Genomic DNA, 18,153 nt, shown 5'->3' on the forward strand with positions numbered 1-18,153 from the left:
TGCCCAAACATTACCCAGCGAACTGGTGATGGATAGGGCAGCAATGAGAGCCACTGGCTTTCAATCAGCACTTTGACAGCACCCCATACATTTCGTCCACAGTACATTCTAGTTTGTAGCTGTATATTCATTTCTGTATATATTTGATGAAATCTATTTCTGTACATTTCTTATAAAATCTGCCTCCCTCATGTGATTTTTAAGTTCCACAAAGACAGGGATCTAACGCCGATCTATTCACCAATGTCTCTTGTGTGAGTAACACATTATCTGCCACACAGAAAGCACTCAATAAATATTTGATGAGAGAATGAATTAGTCAGAGTAGGAATGACTGAGTATATGGTTCTCTTCCTATAGCAGCACCCTGCAAAATATCTGACTGCATATAAACAAAAATGATGGCAAAATTACAAGAGTGACATCACCTTTTGCCAGGAAGTGGTCCAGCCATCCACTCCTGCCTACAGCCAGGATAAAGACATGCAGTCTGACACTGCACAGGACAAGGAGAAGGACTGAAACACAATGGTTTGACAGAAATGCCTGCAGCTCAAAGACAACTTCATGGCACTAATCCTACAAATGAATGGAGCATGACAGAGGGATGGAGAATGCTTTGCAGTCAATATGGTAGATGGAGCAGAGTTGGAAGGAATCTTCCCCTACAGCTCCAAACACACAAAAGTGACATATTACAAAAAAAATAAAGCAAGTCAAAAGCAAGAGAGCAGTGCCTGAGTGCTTTAAATCAGAAAGAATTCAAGTCTAGCAGCTGAATGGAAGCTGAGGCCAAAATGGTTCAAAGGCCCATATGATTCAGACATGGACTTCAATGGTTCAGAACTGGTGTCTTATCAGGTAGACTGTCTAAGCCACAGGGTCCCTGTGGACAGTCCCATGGACAGCACTAGATGAACTCCACCCATCTACTACAGAAAAAGGGGAAGGAGGCTTACCATCTCCTGTCAGCTGGGAAGTTAAAAACCATGTCTTCAAGAAATGAGAACCCCAGGCTCTCACCGTGTACAGATATGGGGTTTGAAGTGACATTATCCAGATTGTATAGGGGATATTCAAGACAAAAAGGAATACAGAAACAGTTTCAGGAACGCCTGGGTGGCTCAGTCAGTTAAGCATCCAACTTCGCCTCAGGTCATGATGTCATGGTTCATGAGTTTGAGCCCCACATCGGGCTCTGTGCTGACAGCTCAGAGCCTGGAGCATGCTTTGGATGCTGCGTCTCCCTCTCTCTCTGCCCTTTCCCCACTTGTGCTCTCTCTCTTTCAAAAATAAATAAACATTTTAAAAAATTTGTAAAGAAAGAAAGATCCACACCAGTTAACCTGCCCTAGAGGGGAACTCCCACAGCCCAGGGCAACCCAGACTCCCATGGATAAAACATCCTCTGAAGATGGCCTCATAATAAAAACTTATACATCATTAATGAGAAGAACTGCAAAAAGGAAAATCAACAGATACAACAAATCATTAAATATTTGGGGCAACCCAAGAAAATCGGACTCAAGACTGACTATGCAATATAGTCCTCAGAATACTAGGCAAAGGAGACATTCTGCAGTAAAGGAGGTTCTGGGACCAAATGAGCCTGGATAACAATCATATACACCCACAAATATCCTTGAGATTCCCATTAGCATGTGAAAGGTCTGACAAGTCCTTCAATTTCTGAACCTGGTTCCTGTGATTTGCCACTGTCTCCTAAATGTATCAGACCTGAGAATTTTTTTAACCTAAATACCTATACACATCTCACAACACTGCCATTTTACAACACATAGTTGGTAGCCTAGACAAGAAAGTCCTCACCTCCTAACCTGTCCCGTTTCCAGCCTCATCTCCACTACCTCCCCCAAAGATTTTAGACTCTCATCACGTAGGTTACTTTTCCCCCAAGAAGAATAAAGCATTTCAAACTTCCAGTTCTATATTCCTGGAAACCCCTTGATCTGAATGGCTTTCTAAAATCCCACTCTTGGGGCACCTGGGTGGCTCAGTCGGTTAAGCCTCCGACTTCGGCTCAGGTCACGATCTCACGGCTCGTGGGTTCGAGCCCCGTGTCGGGCTCTATACTGAAAGCTATCTCAGAGCCTGGAGCCTGTTTCAGATTCTGTCTCCTCTGTCTCTGACCCTCCCCTGCTCACGCTGTCTCTGCCTCTGTCTCTCTCTCTCAGAAATAAGTAAAAACATTTAAATTTTTTTTTTAATTTTTTAAAAAGTAAAATAAAATTCCACTCTATTCTCCAAGGTTTACTTCCAATATTCTCTTTTTTATGATGTCTTCCCACCTAACAATTTGGAATAAAACACTCCAGGGTGCTCTCTGTGAATTTTGATTTCAGGCAATGACTTGTCTCAGTCACATAAGGATACATGTTTTGTATACAGACTGTGAGCTCTTAAACAGTCCTAGGTGTCACTCACCTCTGTCTCCCTGCCTGGTAGACAAGTGTTAATAAAAAGCAGGGGCTTGGGAGGCAGACACAATCAGCTTCAAATCACAAAGCTATTTTTTTTTAGGTTTATTTATTTATTTTGAAAGAGAGAGAAAGAGGCACAGAGAGAGGGAGAGTCAGAGAATCCCAAGTAGGCTCTGCCAGTGTCCCAAGTAGGTACTGTCAGTGCAGGGCCTGATGCAAGTCTCGAACCCACAAACCATGAGACCATGACCTGAGACATAATCAAGAGTCAGACACTCAACTGACTGAGCTACTCAGATGCCTCTCAAATCACAAAACTCTTTATTGTTAACATGCCTTAGTTTCCTCCTCTGCAAAATGGAGGCAATAATCTCTGTCTTGGGAGTTGGTATGAGAAGCAAAAATGATATGCTGAACAGTAGGCCGGGCAAAAGAGTCACATGAAAAGCATACATTCACTAGCATTCCATTTATGTAAAGTTCAAAAACTGGCAAAACTGATCCATGAGAAGTCAAAACAGTTATGCTTCTTGGGGTGGGGGACAGTGATGGGAAGGGACCCCTAGGGTTCTGTTTCCTGATCTGTATGCTGGTTGGGTGGGTATTTCACTTTGTAGAAAGTTGAGCTGTGTGCTTCTTATTTGGTCATGTCTCTTGAACTTACTTCAATACAAATGTCAGTTTGAAAAAAAAAAAAAAGATGCATGAAATGCACCTGGAAAACAGTGGGCAGTCAAGGTAGATATGGGGCCATAGTGCTGTGGCATTGTGCTCACAGGTATTCACTGAATTGCACTTTCCAAAGGAGAACAGTAAAAGCAGTACTACCAGACCAGGCCAGATGGCTGTAGGCAGGCTGAGAAGCTGGCAACTCTAACTGCTGACCTCATATTAAGGCGGGGGCGGGGCGGGTTGACTTCCAACAGCTAAGCCTGGGCAGCAGGATGCACCTGCTCAATCACTGGATAATATCTGGGCAGCAAGCACTCAAGTCCAAGTTACTGGCCAAGGAGCTCCAGCCTGCACCCTCCACCCACCATTGGCTGGAGAGGCTAGAAGTTCAGGCAGGAGGGCGTGCAACAGAAATGATCCCAGGAGGCAAGGGCCCCATCCCTTTCAGAAGATCCCAGAACTTGGCTTCTGATCACAGTTTTAGGAGGCTACAGAGCATTAAATATGTGATTGCATGGAGAGAAGCTAAGCTATAGTTCTAGTTATAACACATACTTGACACTTACTCTTTAAGAGACCTAACCAATTTCTTCCTGACCTGTATCTAAACTGTGGGCCATTTCCCTGTTAATACTGAAAACTCCAATAATAGTGTTCCTTAAGAAGGCATTTTTAAGAGATGGAATTTTTGGAATTTTTGAGAAGTAGAAACATATTTACCAGCTAAGAAAGCAGAGATTCAGAAAAGTCCACTAGCCAACAATTTGGTGGCAAAACTTGCTAGAACTTGGGAGTCATCTTTCTTCTCCTTAGAGTGGATCTGTCCTGAAGGTTGCTTACCTGGGTCACAGAAGCTGTCAATGGTGACAGCGAACTCTGGGTCTTAAAGGGGAATACAATAAATGATCTGCTCACAGGCTTAGCTCTGACTCCTGACACCTCCATGTGGAAGAAACAGGTGACTGTGTGGGGCATACTCCTGTGTGCCTTGGCTCTATTTTGGTGGGGGGAGGTGGGGAGGTGGAAGGGGTCCTACCCAAAGAACTTGTAATTTTGTAACTCCTACCAGATCCTTTTGTCTTCCCTCAAATAATAGGAATTTCCAAAACCGAAACTACATGAAGGAAAAACAGGAGAGAAAATGGCAAAGATCCATGCCTCCTCTGACCTCTCATTCTCACATTTGTCCCTATTCTCTAGAAAAATGTGAAAATTTTTCCCATAACCTCACCTGGCTTAGGGCAGTGTCCAGCGCTAGTCTGCCTCTTCTTTCCCTCAGGGAGTACCTGCTTAGCACCTCCACAGTGCCTCCGGGGGCTCTGTGACACAGAGATGGCTGAGGTACCCCCACAGGCTTCAAGGAGTTTGAGGTTAGTGGAGGAGATAAGGCATGAGCAGACGCACATGAGGTAGGAGGAAGAATGGTATCTGAGCCCTAGGAGAAGGCCAGACAGGGCCGAGGGGCCTGGGAATGCTGGGAAGCAAGAGGCAAGTCCCACTCTCAGCCTGTACTATGCACCAAGCCCCAGGTCACACAACTACCCAAACCAATAAGTGCCCTGGGAAAAGCCTCCCCTTGAGAAAGGCCCCAGTCCAAAGTCAGCAGCAGCAGCAGCAGTAGTAGCAGTAATAACAACAGTATAGTGACAATAATAATAGCAGCAATAATCATATCTTACAGGAATGAACGCTTCCTGTGGGCTGAGAACTTTTCACAGGGCATGTGATTTCATTCTCAGAACAACTCTAGAAGATACTATATTATCATTAACCTCCCTCTTATAGATGAGAAGGCTAAGACATAGAGAAGTTCTTCTATTCATTCCTCCAACAAAATGTTTTTGTTTATTTGTCTACCATGAACCTGATACTACATTGGTAGTGACCATGAGACAGAGAAAATCCATGACTGTATATGGTACATACATCCTGGTAGGAGGCAGATAACTTGCCCAAAGTCACTCAGCTTATTAGAGCTGTGGTGGCCAGATGGGAACTCAGCCACCCTGACTGCAGAACCTGAACTTTCAAACTCCCAATAAGCAAACTGCCCGGGCTTAGCCACAGTCACTTATAATTATCATTATTAAAACACCACATTTACCCTATTTTAAGATGCATAGTTTTTTTGCATTTTAATATCTGAAATTCAGCTGCATTTTTTAATATATGCTGAAAGAACCCTGTGAGCTGTAGGCAAAGAGGTTAAGTCATAATATAGTTGACTTGCTGTTCAAACATGGATTTAGATGAATACAGGTTATTTGATTACCAGTGCAATTCAGTTTTCTGCAAATGTTAACATTAAATGCAGTTGAATTTTAGCTTAAATTAAGATCCCTGCTAATACTTCAAATATACTCCAATAAGTTCACTATAATTTGATATTGAAAGAAAAATTTACTGTACATGCAAGACATTGCCTATTATGAAATTTAACTAAAGGAAATATAAATTACCAAATCTCCTGGAACAGATTACAGAATTTTCAAAGCCTAAAGAGCTCACATTCAAACGACAAACATTTAATTGTCAAAAGCTTCCAGCTATTTAACTTCCAACAATATGTAATCAATTAAGGTGAAACGAAACTACAGGTTTTGCCAAAATAAAAACGGAAGCCAAACCCCACTGCTCTATGATAAGCTTCCAAATAATACTGTCAACCTTGGGAGTACCTGGCTGGCTCAGTCGGGGGAGTGCGCAACTCCTGATATCAGAGTCATGAGTTCAAGGCCTATGTTGGGTGGAGAGATTACTTAAAAATAAAACCTAAAAAAAACAAATAAACTGCCAGCCTAAAAGGTATCAACTGGGGTCACCTGGGTGGTTAAGTCAGTTAAGCATCTGTCTCTTGATTTTGGCTCAGTCATGATCTCACCATTCATGAGTTTGAGCCCCCGTTTTGGGGCAGACAGTGCAGAGCTTGCTTAGGGTTCCCTCTCTGCCCCTTCGCTGCTCGTGTGTGTGTATGCTCTCTCACTCTCTCAAAATAAATAAATAAACATTTAAAAAATAATAATGAAAGGTAGGTACCAAAAGGATCAGGATCATCAGCAATCTACTTTACAGAAAGCATCACATAGCTCTGAGGCTACACCTAACTTCTGAGAACCAAACATAATACACAACTTCATTAATGTGAAAAATACCTATAACCCCAAACTCTAATTACACAGAACAAGCAACTCATATGTAATCATATGAATGAATGAGAGCCACTACAGACAATGTTTTAAGTATGTAGATTTAATGTCATGCTTCTTTGCTTCTGGAAAGATACAATTAACTCCATGGCTTATTTTACCATTATCAGAGGCAAAACTGATACCATTACCATTGTGAGTGGTGCCTCAAAAGAAAGGACTATGCTAATTACATTGATAGCTGCCATTTATGTACCTGTCAAACAATATACTTGATTTTTTTATATGCATTATCTGTGATCCTCATAACTCTATAAGGGAGGTACTCTTACTATTCCCATTTTACATGTAAGGAAATTAAAGTTCAAAGAGACCAGTGACTTCTGAAAATCATGGAGCCAGTAAGCATCAAGTCAAACATGGAACCAGGTGTGCCTGAGTCCAAAGCCCAAATGGTTTCCTGGGCACTAAAAAGCCTCTCCCCAATGACAACAGTGAACGAGCACCTACTAGGTTCCAGGTACCATTGATACCAGGCATTTTACATACCTTATCCCATTTAATACCCACAACCACCCTGTGGAATATATTCTATTACTTTTCTCACTCTATACGTGAGAAAACAGATGGAGAAGCAAAGTATCTCACCCAAGGTCACCAACTAACTTGTAAATACTAGCGATGAGATCTGTACCCAACTGGCCAACATCAAAGTTTATGTTATTTTCAGTACAGTAGAGTACATTCCCTGCAGTAAAGAATTTCTTCCTGGTAGAAGTAGAATGGAATCTGGTTTGGAATTCACCCAGATGAAGATGGAAGGGGAGAACAGTTCAAGCAGAGGGTCAGTGAGAGGGAAGGCCTAGAGGTAGAACAGATCAACAGTCACAGGGCAGCTAAATCTGTGGGCAGAAATCAAGCCTGTAGCACAAAGTGGTGAATGGTCAGTGAATTAGGGAACTAGGTATCAAGAGAACCGGGGTCTAGTTTTGCAATGGCTACTGACTGTGTGACTCCCAACAGATCCTATTTCCTCTCTGGGCCTCAGTTTCCTCATCAGTAAAAGTTCTAATCCCCTATTAGGTGTTCCCCAAAGGCCTTCTCTGACTTAAATGCTCAATGATGCTCCCAAGAGTCCAGGTGGGACAGTAGTTAAGACCAAGTGACAGGGGATCCCAACTCTGCACTAACTAGCTGAGTGAACTCGGAAAAGCTAATTAATTACTTCCTCCAAGTTAGTCTTCCTCATCTGTAATGTGGGGGCGATAGCTATATCTGCTTCATAGGGTTGTGGTGAAGGCTAAGCGAACTACAGAGAATAAGGCACTTAGTAGAGTATGTGGGAAACTCTAAACATCAAGTAAATGGAGGCAGATTTGTCACCATCATCATCACCACTGTTATTTCTTCCTCAAAGAGTCCAGACACCAAAGGTGGTAGTCATGAACCAGAAGGACTTTTTCTAATTATTTAAATGGACAAAAAAATAAGCTTTTTTTTTCCCACTGAAAAAGAAAAAAATATCTCACTGAACCACAACTCCCTACCAAGACCACCTCATGTGTGAGACTCCTATTTCACCAAGGGCCCAGGCCATACCTTCTCCTCTGAAGAAACGGTCAGCTTGTCACTGGATATCAAGCTGCATACCTGGTCCAGACTGAGGCTAAGAAATTCTTCCCCCAGCATCACCTCTGGAAAGTGCTGCTCTGTTCCAAAAAAAATAAAAAGAAAGAAAAAAGAAAAAAAAGCCGAAGTTCAGAAAACAAAGTTACAACACTCTTCCTGCCCTTCCAGGAACCAAGGCCATGGCAACCTGTGAAATTCGGAGTGGAGTCCTGGGGACTCTGGGGGTGGGCATGAGGAAAAGGGACAGAGAGGCAGAGAGAAAGACAGTACATTCTGGCTGAAGGGAAACTAGCCTCTTAATGTGGCAGCAAAGGCATCTCTCTGCGTGATCCTCCATCCTGAACATCAACATAGATGAAAATGGGGCAGAGAGATGTGAAGTTATATTTTCTTCCATGCTCCATGAGATTAATAATGGCGTTGCAGAATAGCCTCGCTGGGACCTGCTACTTAATTGAGCTCATTTGCCCTGAAGGTGCAAGCTGGCAGATCTGCAGACAGTGCCCCCTGCAGCTCAGCCAAACAAAAGTGGGTCAGAACTGCTGTGTGGCTGGAAGTCTCTGGGGTTCTGGTACAAAGTCAACATTTGAAGGCTGGCAGAAGGCATCATCCTTTAATGTCCAAAGCCCACTTTAAGTCCCTTAAGCCCACTACAGAGTCTATGATTCACAAGGAGGCCTGACTAAGCATCTGTCCCAGCATGTTGTCCCCACCACCATGAGGAACAGTCCGTGACAGGCAGGCCAGTGGAGACCATTAAGATGGAGGAGAATTTGGGGATGGCTAGAACGAGACAAAACACACAGGCCAGATGTCCACGCAGGGGAAATGCCAAGGACAACTGCTATCCTGACATTTGCCCAGGCCACCATCCTGCTATTACAGAGACAGTAAAATGTCAGCGAAAGAGTGTGCACTTCAGAAGGAAGGAACCTAGATTCAAATTCTGGCTTTGCATTTGCAAGCTGTGTTCCTGAGCCAAGGGCATCACCTCCCTAAGGCCTCACTATCCCTCTGTGGAATGGGGACACGACAGCTTGTCTTGCCTCCCTCCCATGCTATGATGAGAAAGGAAGTGTCAAAACTATTTTTGCAAGTTCTGCCAAGGTAAAGTGGCCCATGAGCTGACAATTCCTGATACAGCAAGTTCTGGCAACTTGGCAACTGCCTCAGGCTGGTCTCCTTCCTCAGTCCTCTCATAGTTCTGCCCCATTGGCCCAAGGAACGTCTGTGCTCCCTGCCCTCCTGGCTCCAGGCCTCCCCTCTTCTTTCTCTGCTGGCCCCTCTCTAGCCTTACAAGGCTTCTCAGATAAATCTAAAGGGCCATACCTCCCAGTTCCTATGGAGAGCTACCCCTGCTTGGTCTGGCCAGCCCCTCTAGTGAGATTCAGAATCCCTCCATCCCTGGGAAGCAACCCTGCTGCAGCCATATAATGAAAAGGAAAATCAGAGCGTGCTAAGCTCTTATATTCATCAGCTTCTTTAAAGCAAACAAAGAAGGGATGCCTGGGTGGCTCAGTCGGTTAAGCATCTGACTCTTGATTTCAGCTCAGGTCATGGTCTCACAGTTTGTGAGTTTGAGCCCCGCATGGGGCTCCATGCTGACACTGCAGAGCCTTCTTGGGATTCTCTGTCTCTCTGTCTCTGTCTCTCTCTCTCTCTCCCCCTCCCTCCCTCCCTTCCACCCCACCCTCCTGCATACTCTCTCTCAAAATAAAAAAAATAAACTTAAAAAAATTTTAAGCCAAACAAGGAAGATTTAAATCACTCCTTAAAAAATCATTTTCAACTTTAACTTGAAATAATTTCAGACCCAAAGAATTCCCACAGACCCTGCATCCAGAGCCTCCAAATGTCAATATTTTACTCTCAGAGGTCCAGTTATAAACAATCTTGTCCATCTTTCACTGGACAAAAAGGGCTCCCCACTTGTTTTCCCCTAGCCTCATGATATCACTGAGTCTATAGTTAAAGCTTGTCTACCATGAAGCTCAGGAATGCTTGGACGTGACAAAACAAATTTAAGAGGCAGATCCCTTACGAAGGGAAGCAAATGCTATAAAGTGAGAAGAAGCTCGTCTTCCTTCTTCGTATGTCAACAGGAAACAGCCTTTAGTTAAAGCTTAGATTTTAGGTTAGACATTCAAAAGACTTCCCTAACTATGGGAATATTGAGGACTACATGACACTATATTTAAAGCATTCATTCCTAAAGATTTTTAAATAAGGGCAAGTGAACAATATCCTTTGGATGATGGGAATTAGTTCTTGGCCTTGAAGCCTTGGAAAGCAACAGGATTCTCCCTATATGCCACTTCTTGTCCAAGAAGTCTTTGGACCAGAGATCTCCATCTGTTGGCAACACCAAGAATTACTGAAGAGAAAAAGCAGTCACCACACCAAAATAAAATTTAGGACATCTAGACTCTGTATCTGCCAAGACTGAGCTAAGCAGGAGAGTTCAAGCAAACCAGCACCCACAACATGCGGGTGGATGTGGGTGGCCCGGAGCCACACACAACCTTCCTGTCTTTATCTTTGGCTGACCAAAACCCTGACATTTGGAGGAGGGAGAAGAAGAAAGAGAACAGGAGGAGGTAAGAAATGAAAATGTGGGGTGTGAAAAGTACTTCCTCATAGCTCATAAAGCTGAAAGTAGATGGGCCTGGATTTTGAAAAGGATGGGGGTGCCTAGGTGGCTCAGTTGGTTAAGCGTCAGACTTTGGCTCAGGTCATGATCTCACAGTTTGTGGGTTCGAGCCCCGCGTCGGGCTCCGTGCTGACAGCTAGCTCAGAGCCTGGAGCCTGTCTTTAAATTCTGTATCTCCCTCTCTCTCTGACCCTCCCCTGCTCGCTCTCTCTCTCTCTTTCAAAAATAAATAAAAAACAAATAAAAAAACAAACATTTAAAAAAAGAAAAGGAAAAAGATGAAGTGCAGCAGTGTGTATTCTAGGTGGCTTTGAGAGATTCTCAAAGATCAGTCAAGGCAGGAAACAGGCCCCACACTTCCCCATCTATTACCCTCTGGGGCACTGCAGAATTTGAATCTAGGTCCCTTCTTTCTAAACAAGTTTTTTTAATGTCTTATTTATTTCTGTGAGAGAGACAGAGAGAGAGCGTGAGTAGGGGAGGGTCAGAGAGAGAGGGAGACACAGAATCCGAAACAGGCTCCAGGCTCGGAGCTGGCTCAGCACAGAGCCCAACACAGGGCTCCAACCCACAAACTGTGAGATCATGACCTGAGCCGAAGTCGGAAGCCCAACCGAGCCACCCAGGCGCCCCTAGCTCCCTTCTTTCTGAAGTGGGCTGCTGCTTGGCCCATCTGGAACCGTCCATTGAAACCCCTCCAGAAATCCTCCCACTGGAAGCAGCAGATGGCAGGGAAGGGGCAGCTGGTGGGGAGAGGGTAGCAGCTCCACACCCAGGGCTGGTACCCTCGGACCTAGGAGATTTGCAGGGCATGAGAAGGAAAACACAGAGAAAGGAAGCAAAGAGGGAATCTTCTTCCCTTCCTCTTTTGTCTGAGGAGGCAGGTTGAGTCCCCAGAGCCTGGGGATCAACCTCACCTCCCTTTCTGCTAGCAACACACACACAAGAAACAGTAAGATAGAACAGCAGGAACAGGATGCTCTGTCCAACTTGATTTCCTGGGAGACACAAGCTCCCCAGCCAACACTGTATTCAAATCAGTCCTCTCCCCAGCTGCTTCCCAGAAAGAAACACCTCTATTCCCAGAAGATACCTCCTGTGAGAATCTTCTACCTTTAACATTTATGTGCTTATGGACTGTTTGCTTTGCCTTGCTGTATTAAAGAAGAACATAATCAAGAATCTTAGCTAAGAGTGACAAGGCCTGCGTTTAAGTCCTAACTCCACCTCTTACTATCACTTCTTTCCAGGCTTTTGCTTCATCATCCATAAAATGGGACTATAATAGCTGACTTAGGTCTCAAGGTTGTTTTGAAGCTAGGAGATGACAATATGGTTATTAATATGGTCAATAATTCTTTATCATCAATTTTGAGATGCTTAAGAAGCTCTTTAGAAATGAGGGATGACTATTCTATCAGCCCACGCTCCTACTTCGCAAAGTCCAGTTCTGTGGGCAGCTCTGCTCTCCAACACAGTAGTTTTTCCACCATATCAGAGACCTCCCTTGGGACTGCAGGTCCTCTCTGTGAACCCCCAAAGTTTACAGTTTCATTCCATCAAGCTCAACCAACTTTTTGGTGATAGGTTATTCAATTTCTGTAAGGCTACAGTTTTCTCATCAATTAAGCAGGGCTAATAATACTACCTATCTCATAAAGGTATATGGGCATTACATAAGCAAATATAGTTAACTCACAATGACTGAGACCCTTGCAAGTGCTCAATGGCTGTTAATGTAAATAATGTGCCAGATGCAGGGTTTCTTCAAAGTGGAGCTGATGTCTGTAAGGAGCCTATTGGCTTCTAAGAGGGGTAAGACAAGGCACCAGTAACTCCAACCCAAAGTCCATGACTGGGCCATGGCTGGGAGAGGCACTCCAAGTACAAATAACAGTAGGCCAGCAGGAAAATTCAGAGCTTTTGTAGGCAACAGCAACAGCTCAGGCTTGCTAAAGCTAAGCTATACCTTCACTCATCTAACACATATTTACTGAACAAGTACAAAGCACGAAAAACTGTGCCAGGTTCAAGGAGATGCAGTGGAGAGGCAGGCGGGCCAAAACTTGGGGGACAGCTGGGGTGTGTGGAGACCGTGGGCTAGCCCCTTGAAGGGGAACTCTCCAATTATCAACTCTAACTCTTCTAGTCTTTTTGCTTCTGTTTCCCTAAGGAGGAGGGAAAACAGAGAAGGAAAAAAAGTCAGTTCTTTTGGTTAAGGGTCCTAATTGACCAGCCTTTACTATAAGTAACAAACACTGTGTAACCTGTAAGCTTTGATTAATGAAACACATTATGTCTGTTCTTGTCCATTTGGATGAGAAATTATGGGAAAGGGAAGGGAAACCAGAGAATTTCAAGTCCTTTCCCCACCAAGCAACACACACATAGCTTCCCAAAGCTGAAAGCATGAGAAAAGACTTGGTCTGGTGCACAGTTGGATCTGTGCTTTTCCAGGGCTTTCATGGAAGCAGGAGAAAGTTGAGGGCATTTCCTAATAGTAGCTAACACTGTGGTAGGCATTTGACATATACTGTGTCACTTACTTCTCCCCAAAGCCCCGCTAAAGTATCAATATCCCCATTTTACAAATGAAGAGATGGAAGCTCCAAAAGTTACTTAGTCCTGTGCTTACGCCCACACAGCACTAAGTGGTAGAACCAGGTTTTGAAACCGGGGCTGTATGATTACAACAGCAAACACCCTTTGTCCCTGCAATTATAACAATTTGTCCTAAGCAGGCTGCTGTGGTAAAACTCAGTATCGATGTCAGAGCACACTAAGAATCCCTCTTAGGGTCACTACTGCAGAGAGACAAAGAGAAAAATGAATTCAAAGACCTTCCTTTAAAAACAACCTTAGAAGAGGTGTGTTCTCAACATCCTGACATTAGCCCTGGACTCAAATCTCAGACCTAACTCCTGAATTGAGGTTCTTCCCCTAATCTGTCTGCCCACCAGGCTAGATGAAGTGATATTCTTCTGTTTTTCCAAAGCCCCCAAAACCGAAAATAAAAATTATCATAGCACTAATCTACCCACTGTATCATCTGAGGTTATTCTTTCATACTGGGACTGTGAAGCTCGTGAGGACAGGGTCTACCTTGTTTAAGTTTGCCTGTTTGAAGCTGAATTCTCAGTGTCCAGCACATCTGCATATATTGTGTGTCCCTGCCCATTCTTCAGGACTGACTGCTTAGGGCTTGGGCAACCTCCCAAGTTAATCCCAAACCCATTCCAACTTCTTGATGGGATGAAATAAACCTTTAATCAGGTTCATCTAAACTACAAGCCCAGAACAAATGGAACTGAAAATCCATCTATGACTTCTCTGACCTGCAGAGATGAAATGAACCCCATTATTCCAGGGCCAGCAGCCCCAGGGAACAGGCCTGAGCAGTTCTGACCTGAACCGCTGGTCATACCCCCACCCCCACCCCCCGGGAAAAGACTGGCTGACACAGGCAAAGAGACAAACAGGATCAAAACATTTTAGTAAGGTAAAACAACAAAAAAGAACTGCTTTAAATCTCTCTTTCCCCTACTGCCCTATTTTTGGAGGACAGAAGTAAGCTTTCTTGAAGCAGGATTTGGCTTTCAGTGCCCCCAGTTTCAGCAAAGTACAAAAATTTAAAGCATTCCTTTCTTTAGTTTTGTAATTCTTTATTGTGGAATAGCTCAGAATGTCACTTCTGCTTTAAATAACAGAAGTGATAACTGAGCAAGGAAATGTAATTTGGATTATGAAATTCTTGCTTTAATAAAAATTCCTTAAAGAATGAAAAAAGTAAGAGATCTACCTTGACTATTTCCCACAAGGGTCATGACCACCAGCCCTCAGACTCTAAATATCACTACTTCTCTCCTCCTTTCCCCAGTGACTTAATTCTAGATACATGTGTTATCTCTCCAACATACATTTCCAACATATATGTGCATACACACACACACACACACACACACACACACACACCAAGGAGCTACATCAAAAATTCCCATTTGTCAGTGTTACTGATTCAACACCAGAATTCCCTGTTACCCAGAGCAAATAAGAATAAGAAAGTTTCCTAAAAGAAACTAATTCTCCAAAAGGAGACATCTAACAACAAAAACTACCTGCATCATACACTACTGGTTCTTTTGCCTCTTTTAAGTTAGAACAGAAAATCAGGAAGGCAGGGGTGAGACAAGTGTAATGAACGGCGAGGCTGGACTGGCCCGGGTGGATGTGAAAATAAGTAGTCGGCTCAGAGCACAGGCTCCTATATCAGACAGCCTCACTGTGAATCCTGGCATTGCCAATTACTATGTGATCTTTGTCAAGTTACCAGCCTTTCTATAGTGTCAGCTACTTCATGCATAAATTGGAAAAATGGTAGCTAACTCTCATAGTCACATGGCCAAAATGAAGTCATGCCTGGGAAACATGGAGCACCATGCCTGGCACCTAGCAAACATTCAGCAAAGGTAAAACCTACGATTACCATTACTGTCACTGTCATCATTTCATGAAGCCAGGTTGAAGGCAGCAATTCTACAAGACAACCTTCGCTGAGTCAGAGGTTCATGATTTTTAAGTGATCTGTCAACTTTTTTTTTTTCTTTTTGGTTGCCCTTAATTTAGTCACTTCATTCGATGATCTCAAGTGACTCAGTCAAAAGAAGGCTATTTCTCTGTTTCAGATTCTGTGTCTCCCTCTCTCTCTGACCCTCCCCTGCTCACGCTGTCTCTCTCTCTCTCTCAGAAATAAATAAAAAACATTAAAAAAAAAAAAAAAAAGAAGGCTATTTCTCTCCACGAACACGTGAAATCCAATGGCTTTTCCATCCCATGGCTGAAGGACTACAGCTCAGCTTTGGCCGACTGATGTAAACAACATGTCCAAGGAATTTTAATTGCCATTCCATTAATGGGATCCCATTAACATCCCTCCCAACCAGCTCTGTTGATGGCCCAAGACATGGCTGCCCAATTATCAAGCAACACAGTCCCCATAAACCAGGGCCCTGGCTGACAAGGTTAAAGATTAAGCAGCCTGGAAACAATAATGAGGGATAAGAAACAGACCACACAAAACACCAGGGTCCCTTTCTTACCTGCTAGCTACCCATGAGCTGGGAGCAAGGGTCGAAGCAGTCAGCTTCTAAACCAGGAGAGAACCACCCCCAACCTCAGAATAAAATATCACAGCAAAAATGTGGGGACATAACCTGGAGGGGGAAACTGGACCTGGAGGAAGCAGGGGACTGCACAGCAGGAAGAAACAGGGTCATTCCAAACAGGAAGCCAAATAGGCAGTTGGGGAGGGAGAGGTGATGCTCCAGCCTCCTCAGACTGTATCTGCCTCTTGGTGGCTTATCAGACGCAAGAGCTCACCTTAAAAATACTTACAGTTTTTGGAAGGCAACTGAGCAATCAATATCTATCAATTTTTTTAATGCACACTCTCTCTGAGCTACTTTATGCTATTGAGATGGTACTCTAGAGGGACAACCTCACTATTACTTACATACTAGCAACTGTACTCCAAAACAGCGGGTATAAGAATCCCTACCCAAGCATTGTATGTGAAAGAAAAATAACATTAATTCTATTAGTTGAGGACGTTCATCCATATGATGCTGCAGAGAAAAGGAACAAGATGTAGCCAAGATTTTATACAAAGTCAAGAAAAAGTGCAATAAGTACAGAATGCATGTATTTCGGTATGTTAAAAAACAATACACACACACACACACGTATATATTCCATAGGGTTCCAAGATGGTTCCCCAGTGCCCTTATGAGACAGGGCATGAAAGAAGATGGACTTTGCATTTTGTAACTTTGTGTACTATTTGAGTTTTTTTGTGAATATAAGTTGAATTTTATTGAATCAACTCATTTCAGTAATGATGGTATAGCAATGTACCTGCTAACATGAAAGAGTGTTTGGAATATACTACAAAGATTTTTTTTAAGCTGGAAAACATACATGTACAATGGGAAAGATGGGGAAAGCTCTATGGGCAAGAGTTAGCCGTGGTCCTCTCTGGGTAGGATTGTGGTGTTCTGCCTGCTCTTTCAGCCTGTCTGCTTTTCCTATAAAAATCAGGAGTGGTTTTCTATTAAGATAGCAGTAACAAGAGCAGTAACAACAGTAAAAGTTTGTGTTAGAGAAGAAAAAATAATGTAAGTCAGAGGTAAGGCTTGGGGTCATGAACAAGCACAGGCAGAGGCCAGCTAGCCAGAGACTGGACAGGGTGTGGGAAGCAGGACATACCTGTCTGTGTATCTGGATAAAGAGACACCAAAATCAGAAGCTCTGGAAGTGGTCTTCTCTCCCTAACTGGCAGCTGTGGTGCTGACCTGAGGAGCCTCATCTTTCTACCAGGACCCAGATGAGAGGCTCTGTTACTGCAGATCATGAGATGGCAGGGAGGCTCTGAAGCACAACTCCCGTGGTGGTGCCTACTTCTGCAGGAGGCTCTCCTCCCTGTCCTCCCATCCCCCAAGCCATCCTGGGAACAGAGCAGGATGTACTGCTCCCAACACAGAAAGGGAAAGAAAGGCCGAGAGTCACTCAGCTCCTAGTGCTGGCTGGTCTGATAATAGTTCTGAACTGGAAGGTCTCCTTGTAGTTTCTTGGTTTAAAACACCTCCTAATGAAAGGCATGGGGTAGGGAAGCCTGTGACCACAAGGGCTGATACTACCTGTCCCTTGTATGTGACCCTAGTTGGTGCCCACATCTCCACACTTACAGTGGGACAGGGACAAGACATCAGCTCTGTCTTAAGAGGCAGTGATGGCACAGAATGTCAAGTTCCGTCTAAAATCAGGGGGTACAAGAACAAAGAAACAAAGCAGACTCACAACATTGGGTAGGTATGAGGGATTAAGTGTCGATCATCATTTCACACACCCTTCTCTAAACACTTCACAATCTTACTTTCACATTTCTTCCTCTAAAATCTTCCACTAGAGAAGGGGGCAAGATGGCGGAGAGGTAAGGAGCTCCGTACTTGCACTCGCGCCCATACATCACACAGAAAAGATCTGAAGCCATTGGAAACCTTACAAAACCTGAGAGATTGGGAGAAAAAGGGCGCAGAATCCACTGAGAGAGCCTTCTAACGGCTACCTCAAGAAACAAGCTAGAGTACACAAGGTGGAGAGTCCCAAATATCACTACGAATAGGAAAATAAAATAACCAAGGTCCCAACAAGAGAGACCAAGAGATGCCATTCAAAAAACACTATCTGAAAGGATAGGCCCTGGACAGTCAAAGAGTCTTCTTGGATATAGCAGCGCTCATAGATACAAAGACATAACAGGTCTTTAAAACCAACAAGAGCCAGAAAGCTAACTAAAATGACGAAACGAAAGAGCTCTCCTCCAAAGAAACTCCAAGAAGAAATGACAGCTAATGAACTGCTCAAAACAGATATCAGCAGCATAACTGAACAAGATTTTAGAATAATAATGGTAAAATTAATAGCTGGGCTTGAAAAAAACATAGGGGACATCAAAGAAACTATGGCTACAGACAGAATGGAAAATAAAAATAGGCATGAAGAATTAAAAAATGCGATAAATGAGATACATAATAAATTAGAGGCCTCCAATGCACGGATT

General features: G+C 43.6%; 1 protein-coding gene across 6 annotated transcripts in view; it reads right to left on the minus strand.

The window, feature by feature from the left end:
- KLHL3 (kelch like family member 3) overlaps positions 1-18,153 on the minus strand; it is a 125,561-nt gene that overhangs the window by 49,509 nt on the left and 57,899 nt on the right. For all 6 annotated transcript variants that reach the window (XM_039217905.1, XM_039217909.1, XM_039217906.1 and 3 more), the window contains one exon: positions 7,859-7,968. In XM_039217905.1, the coding sequence (XP_039073836.1) occupies positions 7,859-7,968 (110 nt within the window). The remainder of the gene's footprint in view (positions 1-7,858; positions 7,969-18,153) is intronic.

This window comes from Hyaena hyaena, unplaced genomic scaffold (genome assembly GCF_003009895.1).
Source record: "Hyaena hyaena isolate Hyena2069 unplaced genomic scaffold, ASM300989v1 scaffold_723, whole genome shotgun sequence".
Taxonomy (NCBI): domain Eukaryota; kingdom Metazoa; phylum Chordata; class Mammalia; order Carnivora; family Hyaenidae; genus Hyaena; species Hyaena hyaena.